At 47.2% G+C, this 13,484-nt stretch overlaps 1 protein-coding gene across 1 annotated transcript in view; it reads left to right on the top strand.

The window, feature by feature from the left end:
- The window catches only part of LOC145406715 (lachesin-like), a 146,666-nt gene extending 137,624 nt beyond the window's left edge, over positions 1-9,042 (top strand). The window contains exons 8-9 of the mRNA XM_080277814.1: positions 2,419-2,726; positions 8,800-9,042. Coding sequence (XP_080133940.1) covers positions 2,419-2,726; positions 8,800-9,042 — 551 coding nt within the window. The remainder of the gene's footprint in view (positions 1-2,418; positions 2,727-8,799) is intronic.
- The last annotated feature ends 4,442 nt before the right edge of the window (positions 9,043-13,484 follow it).

Here is a 13,484-nt window from a genome sequence, read left to right as displayed (position 1 = left end):
TATTCTCGCAGTTTACAGTTAGAGATTAGGGACATGTGTACACCCTGACGATCTCTGTTTTAAGAGTATGGCTGTCATTTATATGCTTTAAGTCTACAGAGTGGCCATCACCGCTTGCCTCATTACTACCAACACAGAATATAACTCGCAAACAGTCAACTATGCCCTCACTGTAAAGCAGCCCCCCACATCACAAATACTCACCTCATACACATCACTCTCACAGCACACATTGCCTTTCAACACAGTCTCAACAATAAATCTTTGTGAGTGCCTGGCTGAAGTGCTTGGTTTTCTGTTCTCCATGAGGTTCACGTCCAGATAACCCTGAGACCACAACAACAGCCCCTTCACTTCAATGACGTCTATGATATTCATTCTTGTTGTCTCCTAACGATTTTATTTAATATGAGAAAGACTTTTGAACTGGAATACGAGAGATTTTTCTTAAGCTGTTGCAGGGTCTCAGTGGAAGTGGCAGCAGCTAGTTGTTGACAATACCTGTGCAGTGGTGAGCATCAGCACCTGCTGGGGAGATACTGTCACACTCATAGGCCGTCACCCTCACTGCTGTTGCTGTGTGTGTGTGTGTGTGTGTGTGTGTGTGTGTGTGTGTGTGTGTGTGTGTGTGTGTGGTGATGATGAGGGGAAAAATAAGATGGTTTGGGTATGTTGAGAGGATGGAGGATGACTGTTCGGTGCGGAAGGTGAGAAGTGTGAATGTCGGGGATAGGCAGACCGAGCAGCCTGGAAAGTCGCGATTAGGTTACCAAGGCCGATGCATACAAGTATGTTTCGTTTCGTATCGTTTCTTAAAGGCTCCAACATGCTTGCAAACATCAACCTTGGTCACCTAATGGCGGCTGTCCATGCTGCTCGATCTCTGGCAGCTTTCCTGTTTAGTCCCTTATCTCTGAGGTCACACTCAATGTCCTCGTCTCAGGTCTTTCTCGGGCTACCTCTTGCAACCCTAACATTAACGCTTCTCACTGTCTGCACCCAATTATCATCCCCTATCATCTCCATATGCCCAAACCACCTCAATCTACCTCTCCTCATCACAACATCAATACACTTTAGTACCCCATCCTTCCTCTCAACTCTTCTGTCGTAAACCTAGCTCCCCCAGGCCTCGCACTCAAGGACGTACTCGTACTGCACATCCACCTAATCATTGTCATTTCTGTACGTTCAAGCCTGCAAATATCCTCTTCCTTTACTGCCCAGGTCTCACTACCATACATTACACTTCTAATACATACAGCATACAAAGATCCTTTTGCACGGAGAGAGAGCCCCCTCAATGTCAGGAAAGGCGACAGTTCCCTGAACTTCTTCTAACCACTCCTCACTCCGGCCACAGAGCTAGCTCGAGTCCCACTTCCAACACATGTCTCGCAAATAACAAAACTCTTCTACACACTCAAGACCCACCAGCAAGATCAGTCCTTTCACGCCTAACAATCGCCACATGCTCTCCCCGACACACCGCACATATGAAATCAGGATTATCTCGCAGTCTATCTCCAATACAATTACATCTCTTATGCTCCGACATATCACAAGGGCAAATCGCACATGGTCACTCTCCCTCCTTGACAGTACCGCCATCAGCCCTAGATACCATCACTTTTGTTGTGTCTGCATTTTTTCTTAGGCCCTTGTGCCCCATGCCATTTCACCACTTCCTAAATCTTTCCTCCGTCTCATTTCATTCTCTGCAGTCAACGCCAAATTATCGGCATACAACATCTCCCACGGGAGACCATTTCTGAAGTCACATGAAAGAGCTTCAAGTACTATGACAAACAACAGGGGGCTCAAGACGCTGATGCACACCAACATTCACGGAAAACTCATCACTCAAATCTCCATTTACTCCTAACTGGGTGCGAGCACCTACATACATGGCCAAAACCACTCTAACCATGCAGACACTCCTCGATCCCAAACTTTCTCACTCTCTGGGGACTCTGTCAAAGGCCTTCTCCAAATCAACAAAAACAGTACAGATCCCTTTTCTTTCCTATATATTTTTACAGAAGCTGTCGAACGGTGAATATGGCATCAGTAATCGCTTTGCCTGGCATAAACCCAAACTGCATCTCATCAATACTTACTCTTTCTCTAATCATACCTTCTAGAGCTCTGTCTATTACCTCTCCATGTTGGAGCCTTTATGATGGATATGAACTTAGGGAATAGCCAAGCCAGAAATTAGTTGTGCAATAGCCACAGTCCTTGACTGCTGAAGAAACTGCTGTTGTAGACGCTGGGAGAAGCGGATGGAAGTTTGTGTGTGTGTGTGTGCTAGTGTGTGTGTGTGTGTGTGTGTGTGTGTGTGTGTGTGTGTGTGTGTGTGTGTGTGTGTGTGTGTGTGTGTGTGTGCCATGCAGTAAGTACTGCTCTGTATTACAGAGATCGAGTTGCCCAAACCACTGACGACAGTGGGTGAGGCTGTGGTGGAGGGTGGCATGGATGATCACCTGCCTCCCTTCCACCCCTACAACGAGCTGCCCGCCCCTGGTCCCGAGGACTACCACGCCCCCAGCCCCCACCAGGGTCAGCCTGCTCTCACACCTCCGCCGCCCCCCTCCCGCCCCCACAATACCCACCAGGTGCCCTACTCCCCCACTCGGCCGGGGCTGGATCTGGGGGTCGCCGCGCCACCCCCAGCCTCGCAACACCTGCTGGTTCTACTGCTTCTCCTGCTGCCCGTCGCATGGGTATAGGTTCTCCCCTTCCTCGTCCCTCCACCCCCGCCTCCACCGCCCCAGTCCGGCCCCTTGGACGCTCAACACACCGGGACAGGGCACCCTTCATCCCCCCACCCCCACACCCTGTTGTTGTGTTTCTCCACCCTCATCCCTTCACCTCACACTCCATACCACACTGACCCCCACGTAGGACAGTGTTGAGTGGTTTCCCCCCTCCCCTTAACTCAGTCCCCTTCCTCACCCCTCCCCTTATACTTATACCCTTCACCCCGTCCATCTTTTTTCATCTTTCCTTTGCCTCCCCACTCCTAAATCTTTCACCCCTCATCCCTCCTCCCTCTCCATACCCCCTTCACCCCTCCCTGGGCCCTTCAAGTTCCTAACACCCCCCCTCCCTTTCCTCCCCCCCCCGTTCCATGTGTGTGTGTGTGTGTGTGTGTGTGTGTTTGTATGTGTGTGTGTGTGTGTGTGTGTGTGTTTCTCCCCGAGCTTCCTTTGTTCTGTGTGCCTGTATGTGCGTGTGCGCGGGTGTGTGCGTTTGTCCTTGTATAATACTTTATATAGCCTATATATAAACTACAGTACCGTGGTTGTTATATATGTACGTACTGTATGGTTGACTGTGCATTGACCGTGTGTATGTTTTGTATGTACATACAGAGGAGTCTATTGTGCGCGCTTATATGTGTGTGTGTGTGTGTGTCTGTAGGCCTAAGGAAATTTATGTATAATCATGTAGGCCTGTGAATGTTCTTGTGTGTAAGCGTATGTTTGCAGTCCATGTAAATATAAATCTGTGTGTGTGTGTTTGTGTGTGTGTGTGTGTGTGCGTGTGTTGGACTGTATATATATAGACTGTGTGTGATCATAAAAATGTACATGTATGTGTGTCTGCCTCTCCGTTATGTGTACCTTATGCATAAATTTTCCCTCCCTCTTACATATCAGCCTCTCCATCCCTCTCTCCATTTCCCTTCCTCCCTCCCTCCTTCCACCTTTTATTCCCTCCCCTCCCTCATACATGCCTTCTTTTTGTGTAAAAAAAAAAAAAATACAGTACATAAAAATCTGATCGTTTAAATCGGATTTTCTACCGAAATACAATTTTATTTAAGTTTGCATTAACCCAAAGCTATAATGGATACTACATCAAACAAGCGGCGTAGTGTACCGTGGCAATGCCTGTACGCGGCTGTAGTGGCTCCTAATCACGGCCATGAAGTCACACAGGAAGGAAGTTGGTGAGTACAAGACCGACTCCTTCCGGGAAAAAAAAAATAAATAAAAGCTGACAGTGTGGCAGTACTTTGATAAAATGCCTTCAAAATAATGCTAAGGAATTTAAAACCAAATGTACGTTACGTTATTTGGAGTTGAAGCTTTTTGTAAGGAAAAAAATGTTGGCAGCCTCGGTTTCAAATGCTTACCAAAATTAAATATTCCTACTTGTTTGAATCATAGGTTAAGTGTGCGTGGAAAAATGTAGACTGCCGTAAGAACATTTTATGATACTAATCTGAAAATCAGTGTTGGTTGTCCGTTACCAAGTAATTATGGTAATTTTTTTGTCAGAACACTAAAAAGTGAAAAGTAAAGAAGAGGATATTCATTGTATTATTTTAATTACATAAGCAGTAAGAATTGCATGTTCTGGTTCTGTGGGTGAGTGGCAGTACCAATCGTTATGTAAGTTTGTTTTTTTTCTTCCATCCCCTCCTGTGTATGTTCGAGTATAAATGAAACTGTAATATTTGAATCAGTTATTTCTTTACATAAAAATCTTGATTTTGTAATGATGCCAGGTATATGATTCAGCAAGAGTAATATCAAACAACTCTGCATTCCTTCCTCTCCTCTGTGCCATCTTTTCTTCCTTCCCTCTTCGTCATCCTTCCCTTCCTTCATATCTTTTCCCATTTCCATTCTTCTCTTCCTCTTTTCGTGTCTAATCTTTTTTCCATTTCTCCCTTCCACTTCTCTCTCCTTCCCTTCATCCCTCCCTCCTCTTTCTCTTCCTCCCTCCTCTTCATTCATTTCTTCCCTTCCTTCCCTGAATCCCTGTTTCTTCCTTCCATACATTTCTTTTCTCTCCCATCTTATATGCAGCCCCCCCCCCTCCCTCTCTCTGCAGACCCTCAGTCGTTTCTTTGTTTACAAATGTGTATTTTTTTCCATTTCCTTTCTTTTCATCATCAGCAGCAACAGCATCATCATCATCATCAGCAGCAGCAGCAACAGCATCATCATCATCATCATCATCATCATCATCATCATTCCGACCTCTTCTTTTTAATCTAAGGAGGGGGTGAGGCAATGGATCCAAAAAGTAAGGAAAGAGAAAACACGGTACGAGCAGAACTAATCAACAGCATGCCCAGTGAATTAGGCCAGCCACTCATCAACCCGCCATTCAAGCCCCCGAAACCCTGACATTACCTCACTGGCCTATCTCCACTTTTTTTTTTTCGCTTATAGATGCATTTCAAATAAATCCAGCGACTGCCATGTAAAAACAGGGGCTTCATGTGCTCCACTCTACATAAATCATCCAACCAACTTGAGCCTGTCAGTTCCCTGGCTTCACCAACTTCGTTTCTCTGTTCCTAGTTTTTGCTGCGTTCCTTTTCTTACCTCTGTGTCATGCCATCATAACCACCATCATCATCATCATCACCATTATCATGACCTAATTCCATACGTCCTTACCCCATTTCTGATTCTCTCTCTCTCTCTCTCTCTCTCTCTCTCTCACACACTTTTTCTTTTAACCTCTTTTTTTCTCCCTTTCGTACCTCCTTTCCTCCCTCTTTCTTCACCGATATATTTCCTCTTCTCTCCCTCTCATACCTCCATATTTTCATCTTTCTCCACTCTTCCTTCCTTCCCTCCCTCATTCCTTCCTCTTCCTATGTCCTCGATTTCTTTCTCACTGTTCCCTATGTTTTTTTTTTTCTTTCCCCTGATATCTATTTTCCTCTCTCTATCGTCACTAATACCTCCTTCCCTCCCTCTCTCTTTACTTTTCCCTCCTGATACTCTTTATAACCTTCTCTTCTCACCCCTATTACCTCCTTCCTTTCCTCTTTCCCCACTAATACCTCCTCCCCTCTCACCTTCGCCCTAATACTTCCTGGTTTGTTTTCGTAATCTCTTCTTGCCTCACTACAGACCATAACATCCCTCCTTTTCTCCCTGATTCTTCGCCAATGCATTCTCTCTTCCCTCTGTCTTCCCTACTACCTCCCTATCTTTCTCCTCAATCTCTACTTTCCTCTCACTCTCCTTCCTAGAGCCCTAACCCTTCATTTCTGTCCCTTCCTTTCCCCTCCCATTTCCCTTACTGTATCGGAGAGAAACTGTAATATACATTGTACATACTCACTAGGCTGTTTTGGTAGGTCGTAACCCCACACACTCCTATATCAGATGGTGTTACGTGTGCAGATGTGGACAGAGAATTTATATATAACGTATAGTGATGCTGTGACAATAAAAGTATTAAACAACAAACTTTGTCCATGTAGTTTTATTTATACATCAGTGCACTGTTGTAGTAATGGTAACTGCATAACGGGTAGAAAGAATACGTGTAAACATTACTCACCCCACAGTTTTGCCAAGTGGGTTGAAGTGCAATATTTCTCTTGGGTTTCAACTGGGTGGCCACTAACTGCAAATTAAGCCACGGCAGAGGTCCATATAATTTATTTTATCTTTTTAACACGCTGCAAGTAAGAGGATTAGTGAAAATTTTAAATGACAAGGGAATACTAACTCTCATAGGCAGATGAATGCTCCCAAAGTCTGTTTACTGTTTGTCCAGCCATTCAGCATGACTCCTGCAACTAATCCAGTCAACCACGACCCTTCTATCACATCACAGGACAACATGGCACTGGTGGCTGTGGAAGTATCGAATCTGGCCATTACTTACCATTAAATTATGAGTCTGAGATATTTCCAAATCATAATGCACAGTAAACAAGCAGATGACAGCAGCGAACCGATAAAGGAGGGAGTGTGGACTGTCACTGAAAACCAACATTCGCTGTTGACACCTGCTGGAGTTGTATTGGCCGTACTTCAGGTAAGACTGTCAACACGTCACCTTTCCCCGTTATATGCAGCTATGGTGTGTCATGCAGTTACTGTAGGCTTTGCTGATCTTTTCTGGTTTATCTTATTTTCACGGTGTAATTACTATTCTATGTCTCAAGAATCTAGATGTAACTTGCCATCGGCAGCAAGTTACGTCGCCTAATGCTTCTCCCTCCATTAACTTCGAAAATTAAGTCTCCTTAGTTCGTATTAACGAACGATGATGATACTAATCTGTGTCCAAAGAAAGTGGTCAGTATTGGTCGCTGCGAATTCACTAGACTGATTTTTTAAGTCAGTACTGACGAGAGAGGAGTAGGAGAGGCGACGGGACTTTTGCTGCTGACTATACATGTGGATAACTTTGTCACTAATTGTGCTCGTATAGCAGAGTATGAGGTAACAGTAGCCGAGCCAACCTAAATGAGTCATACCTAACCCGTTTCATCCACGCTGGTTATATTGGTGTGTGTGTGTGTGTGTGTGTGTGTGTGTGTGTGTGTGTGTGTGTGTGTGTGTGTGTGTTCGATAAGACATTTTTGAAAATATTATAGTTACTGACAGCTCTAGCAGTATATTAAAACACTGTATTTTAAGTCACATACGTATTTTCTGTTATGAAAATTAAAGCTTGGATTTACCGATTAGCAACTGCAAGTGGGCTAGGTTTACGATGGAAGGATTGAGCAGTAGGATGGGACTGGAGTGTATTGGTATTGTGATGAGGAGAGGTATATTGAGCTGGTTTGGGCATGTGGAGGGTATGGAGGCTGATAATTGGGTGCAGAAAGCGAGAAATGTTAACGCTAGGGTTAGGACTGCGAGTGGTAGACCGAAAAAGACCTGGGATGGTCACTGAGCGTGTCCTCAGGGATAAGGGACTGAATAGGAAAGATGCCAGAGATCGAGCAGCATAGAAAGTAGCCGTTAGGTGACCAAGACCGACGCATGCAAGCATGGTGGAGCCTTTAAAAACGAAACGAAATGAAGTGGTGGTGATGGTGTTGTAAATGGAAGCATACTTGTCTTGCAGGTGAGAGGTCCTGGGTTCGATGCTTGGGCAGACCATGGGACGTTTTAGACAGTATCCCTTGCCCTTGCCTGTTCATACTTAGAACTAAAATATGTATCTGGATGTAAATACACTTGGTCAGTCTTATTCTGGGGACAGAAGTTACAGATTTCTGTCACAAACAAAACGCGGGACACCAACTGTTTCACAAGCACCCACCTCTTCCCTACACACTCTTTTCCAACGCGACATAGGCTATCATGGAGAGGTCCAGGGCCTGCACATTCTGCAAGTATGTCACTATGCTGACATGAGAAACGGCACCCCGACAGGCTGGCCGAGGTCCTCCTCGTAGCAAGCAGGGTAGGTTTGGCACCCAAACTTGAAGTCACAGTTGTTGTTTCTCGTATGGGATGCACGGCGCCATTCCCTTCCAGCGTCATGGACAGGCTTTGGATAACAAAAAGAAACCCTCCTTCCTCTACAGACAGTGTATTAGATCAGCGATGTCCTATGTCTCCCCGGTATGGGCCGCGATCCAACCTAACACCCACAAAAATACCTTACAAATCACACAGAACAACGCCCTACGCATCAGTACTGGCTGCACTAACACAACTCAAACAGCTCACTTACACTTTGAACATACAGTCATCCCTGTTAGAGATTACCTTGATATGGATGACACACAATTCTACGCAGCAGCCTGTGCTGACACACAACACTCCTGTCATTATATGACAAAACCTCATAACACAATAAGGCACGTAAAACATCATCACACAAACGTTACTCAACAACTTCCCACCTCCAGACATTTCAACACTAGTAATGAAAAAACACCTTTATACTCCTGTCATGCGCAGGGCAATATAACACCTCGATCAGAACACTATACTACAAGCCCTCTCTCCTGACATTCACTCATTAGAGGTATTGTTAAACAGAACTGATCGAGTTCACCAACCTCAGCTTTGGTCAGGACATCACCCAGTCTTCCTCAGTTACCATCTTAACTTCGAGATGGGTGGCATCACAGATGACATGTGCCCAGCTTGTAAAACAGACCCACACAATATAACACACATCGTGGTGCACGCCACACTAAGACGCAGACACAACATCAACTGTGTACGTAACCTATGCGATGATCCCATAGGGGCAGTAGCTTACCTGCAGTCGACGGGTCTGCTTGACCAAGCGGGACGGGGTTAAACAACAACAACAATAATTGTGATGATGCATTTTTGTTACTTCCAGACGAGTTTGTTCAACTAAGTAAAAGTCTCGTACTGAAGAGGCTAATGAAGGCAACATCTAACTCTTCCATTTCTAAAGTCTCTCCGAAGGCGAATAAAATAAAGTCCTGAGGAAGTGGCAAGGAGAGAAAGAGGTGATCTGAATGGAAGGGTTAGGTACAGCAATAAGTTTCATGCTGAGGGTCGTATTCCACTTGCTGTGGAGATTTCGTAGCATCTCTTCCATCGTGATTAATTCTGCAAATTACACCTCAGTATCCTCCTGTATGTAACTGATGCGAAATATGTCCATATCAAAAAGATTTTAAAAGTAGAACTGGTTACGTTACCAAGCAATATACAAAATAAATCGGTGATTAAGAGATGCTACGGTCTCCTATGCCGTCTTCAGTGTTTTGCCCTGAGAACCGGTAACAGACGGCTGACCTAAATTACCCACTTCCAGGTTTAGGAGTTGTTATGCAGTGTTCTGTGCCCCGACTTCTCGGGTCCAGTCACGGTGTAACCCTGGGTCAGCACTAGCAGGGAAGGGAAACACAAACACCACGAGTAAACAGATACAGTAATATATTAACAGAGAATGATTACACACACAACGTTCTATGACCAAAGTCGAAATTACACAATGCCTTACACTGATATTGATCTCAATCACTGTCCACCTAGTTCAGCATCTTTGTCTCACATCTGGGTTATATCCTCAGAGTATCACAGGCATTATTTCACCAATATAGCTAGTACATCACCACAGACAGATTTACAGACAACACAGCACAATATATCCACAGGGACAGCTCTTCTAGTTGGGTCCTTAAGCCTAGGTACTCACGTGACAGACGGGTCCTAGCTAGTACATTATCTCCGCATGACGTGTACGGAAGTCTCTAGCTAACTTAGTCTATATACGCGTCACACAGGCCGGGAGTATACTGTAGGTCACATTGGGGGTAAGTGAGGGGGGAAAAGGGGCTTAATGAGGATAGGGAGGGTCTCTCTCTGTGGGGCCGGGTCAGGGGTAGGGAGGAGAGAGGAGAGGGTATAGCACTGAGATACACTGGGCTATTGCTGTGTTCCGTGAGTGATACGGGGCTAGATTGTCACCGTCCGAGAGGAGGGGGGGTTCAACTCGGGGCTGGGGTTATACACTCCGCATGTGATTCACAGGGGCTCGATTGATCGACAGGGAGGGACACTATGAGTGGGGGATGGTGTGTGCACGAGCACGGGGGTAGGGGGGAGGAACACAGGAGAGACTTCGCGCTGGTGAACAGCTCACTGGTAGTTCACTGCAGAGGGGGGGGACTCACAACACTGGGGAAGTATACAATCACGAGACCTGTTACTCACAGTTCTGACGGAGAGGGGACCCCGGCCCACAGGTGAGAGGGCCTATGCGGGGAGCTCCAGGTGGCAGCCAGGAGAGGGAGGCGGGCTGTCCGGGGAGCTGTGCAGGGCAGTGGGGCCCGTGGGGTTGCTACTAGTCCGGGAGGAATGGGGCGGCATCTGGGGCGGCTTCCTAGCCATGTCAGCCCTGCAGGAGGCAGGACTCTCGGGACTGGGACCGAAGAGGACCAGGAGTCGGGCTGCACATCGTTGGCCCTTGGTCATTTTTGGGGTCCAGGGGAGGGCCCGAGGGAGGCCCGGGCTGAGGGTCGGCTGGCAGGAGGGTGCCGCCGGGGCAGGGCGGCCTGCACCCCGGTCTGGGGCAGAGTCAGGGAAGAACTGCGGCCACCAGCATTGGGGGAGGTCCTTCAGCCACAGTGAGCACCTGGTGAGGCCTGCTGGCTCTGGGGACGGCGACCTCTGCTACAGGGGGACGCCGGTAGGGTAATTTTGCGGCCTCGGGTCCTGGCGGAGCCCGTCAGCGTCTGGGGTGGATGGGGCTCGAGGAACTGGACACTGGGCCTCGGAGAAGCCTCGTCTGGTCTGGACTCAGGTGGGGAGCCTGTAGGGGAATAGACTCCAGCCTTCCGAGGAGAGGGCTGGGGGGAAGGGTGCCTTGCTCTACCACCGGGGAGGTGGGATGAGTCAGAGATGACTCCCTTCGTCAGACAGCCCCATTTGACACTGCCTATGCTCCTACGTGGATCAGGGGCATGGGGGCGCTTCTGTCTTAGGACTAGGGCCTCCTGCCCCTGAGACGTCGGGAAGAAGAGGTTGGGCGTACTCTCTCGACTTTCACCACAGTTCCGGTAGAGCATGCCCTCCCTTCATCGGGGTGGAAATACCTGTCCCAGGGACGTCAGGAGGACGAGGTCGGACGAACTCTCGCGGCTTGTGCCACAGCTCTAGTGGAGCATGCTCTCCTTCCGTGGGAGAAGGTCTAGTGCCTGTAACGTTGGGAGGAAGAGATCGCACATACTCTCTCAGCTTTCACCACAGCTCCGGTGGAGCGTGCCCTCCCACTGTCAGGGCAAAGTTGCCTGTCCCAGGGGCGTCGGGAGGACGAGGTTGCACGAACTCTCGTGGCTTATGCCACAGCTCCGGTGGAGCGTGCCCTCTTTCCGTTTGGAAAGGTCTTGTGCCTGTAACGTCGGGAGGAAGAGGTCAGATGTACTCTCTCGGCTCATGCCACAGCTCCAGCGGAGCGCACCCTCCATCAGTCTTGGCAGGGGGATAGCAACCCTAGAGGCTCCTCCTGAGTTCTCAGTCAAATAGGAGGCCGATCCAAAGGACTCGGCATCCGAGGGTGTGCTTAGGAGCTTGCCACTGCAAGTCCCATCCCGATTCTGGCGAGCATTACCTTCACTGGAGAGTAGTGTACTTTCCCTGTACACTGCTGGGTGGTCTGGCTGCACGGAAGAGGGGTGCTGAGTCGCGAGGGAGATATGAAGTTGTTGCTGGGACATTGGCCCAGGTAAATTAGCCCCTACGTCGTCTCCTTGTGGGGTGGGTGCCACGCCCTCACTCTCTCCTCCTGGGGTGGTGGTGTCGGGTTCACCTCACCGTGCAGGTATTTCAGGAGTCTTGGGTTAAACCACTGTAGCCCATTACACATAAGGATTAATGACAAGCCTACTGTCCTTGACTGGCAATGAATGAACAAAAAAAATTGGGTCACATCGTGGGGATTAAACCTGTGCAAGGCCTTAACACTGACCAACATGCCAGTTAATGTTATCGCTCTCATGATTGGGAAAACTCTAGTAGTCTGTTCCAGCTACCGCCAGACAGTTTTACTCAGGTGAATCATTCAGGTGAGCCTGAGTGATAACCATTGCAACCATAATGTACCACAATAGTAACGCCTCGTAGGAAATCGCCTTGTGTGACGTAATTTATATCTCTTAGGTCGCCAGTGATCACAGAATAATTGCCTGATGAAGTTTCAGTGTAGTATCAACAAGGCTGATCTGCTGGTTCACCTGATTTACTGTACTAGATGAATGGAAAAGTTGTGATACTCTGAACACATACCTTATATGAGATTCACAAATATACTTATCAATTCTTCTAGCATGTTTTTTTTTTTCATCTATGCTGCCTGGCTTTTCGTAGGTAGCTCTTTCGCCTGGGTCTCACGGGTAAAGAAGGATGCCTTAAATGCAAAATGCAACTTTCCATGTCAATTAAGGCTCTGGATGGTTGGTACTGTGGTAGTTGGCATCATATTACATGTGTTAACCTCCATGATGATGATTTCACCTTTATGGCAAAGAAACGACCATAAGGTTATCCGCCAGTTCCGTTGCAGCTGCGGTGAAGTTGATAAACTCCTGAGTACCACTGAGGCAGGTCGGGAGGCTGGATCAGCTGACGAGGTTGAGACGTTTTTGATTGGTGCTTTTTATGATTTCATGGAGAATGTAATATCTTCGAGGATGAAAGCTCCGGAGGATACAATCAATGTTCAATAGCTTACCTCTCACGAGTCTTTCAAAACGTTTCTCACCATTATGAAACAGGAATGGAAGGAGTAACGGAAAAAAAAAAAAAAACGGGATGGTGCCAAGACACCATATCACAATTCATCTGGAAACTCTAGAAGTTTTTCAGGCCACAACTAGTTCAATGGAATAATTTCGCACCTACTTGCTGAGAAGCAATTCACGCCTACTTGTTAAGTAGTGTAAATCCCTCAAGTGTAATTAAGCACATCTGATGTCCCACGGGACACGCCCCTTTTCTCTAGTCCTCCCATAAATGTCCAGGAAGTGAGGCCGTAGCTCATTCTCTGTTCTCCTTCAGCCAGAGACAGATGTACACCGCGGCTCCTCCGTTAGCTTCTCCCATGGGAGCTCTCTCACCACTTCCTTTTTTACCTAATGTGGTGAGCTTGCAGTTTTCCCTCTCTCTTGGGCTTTTGGGAGTCAGAGTTCCAGTTTTCCTCAGCCTTTTTCCTGCTGTTTTCTAGCTACCCTTCCTTACTTCAGGCCTTTGGGCCTTTTCTTCTCCACT

The sequence above is a fragment of the Coenobita brevimanus genome, chromosome 71, assembly GCF_032717465.1.
Source record: "Coenobita brevimanus isolate Jiangsu-jjx chromosome 71, ASM3271746v2, whole genome shotgun sequence".
Taxonomy (NCBI): domain Eukaryota; kingdom Metazoa; phylum Arthropoda; class Malacostraca; order Decapoda; family Coenobitidae; genus Coenobita; species Coenobita brevimanus.
The sequence above is the reverse complement of the archived record's forward strand: the minus strand, read 5'-3'. Positions and strand labels throughout refer to the sequence as shown.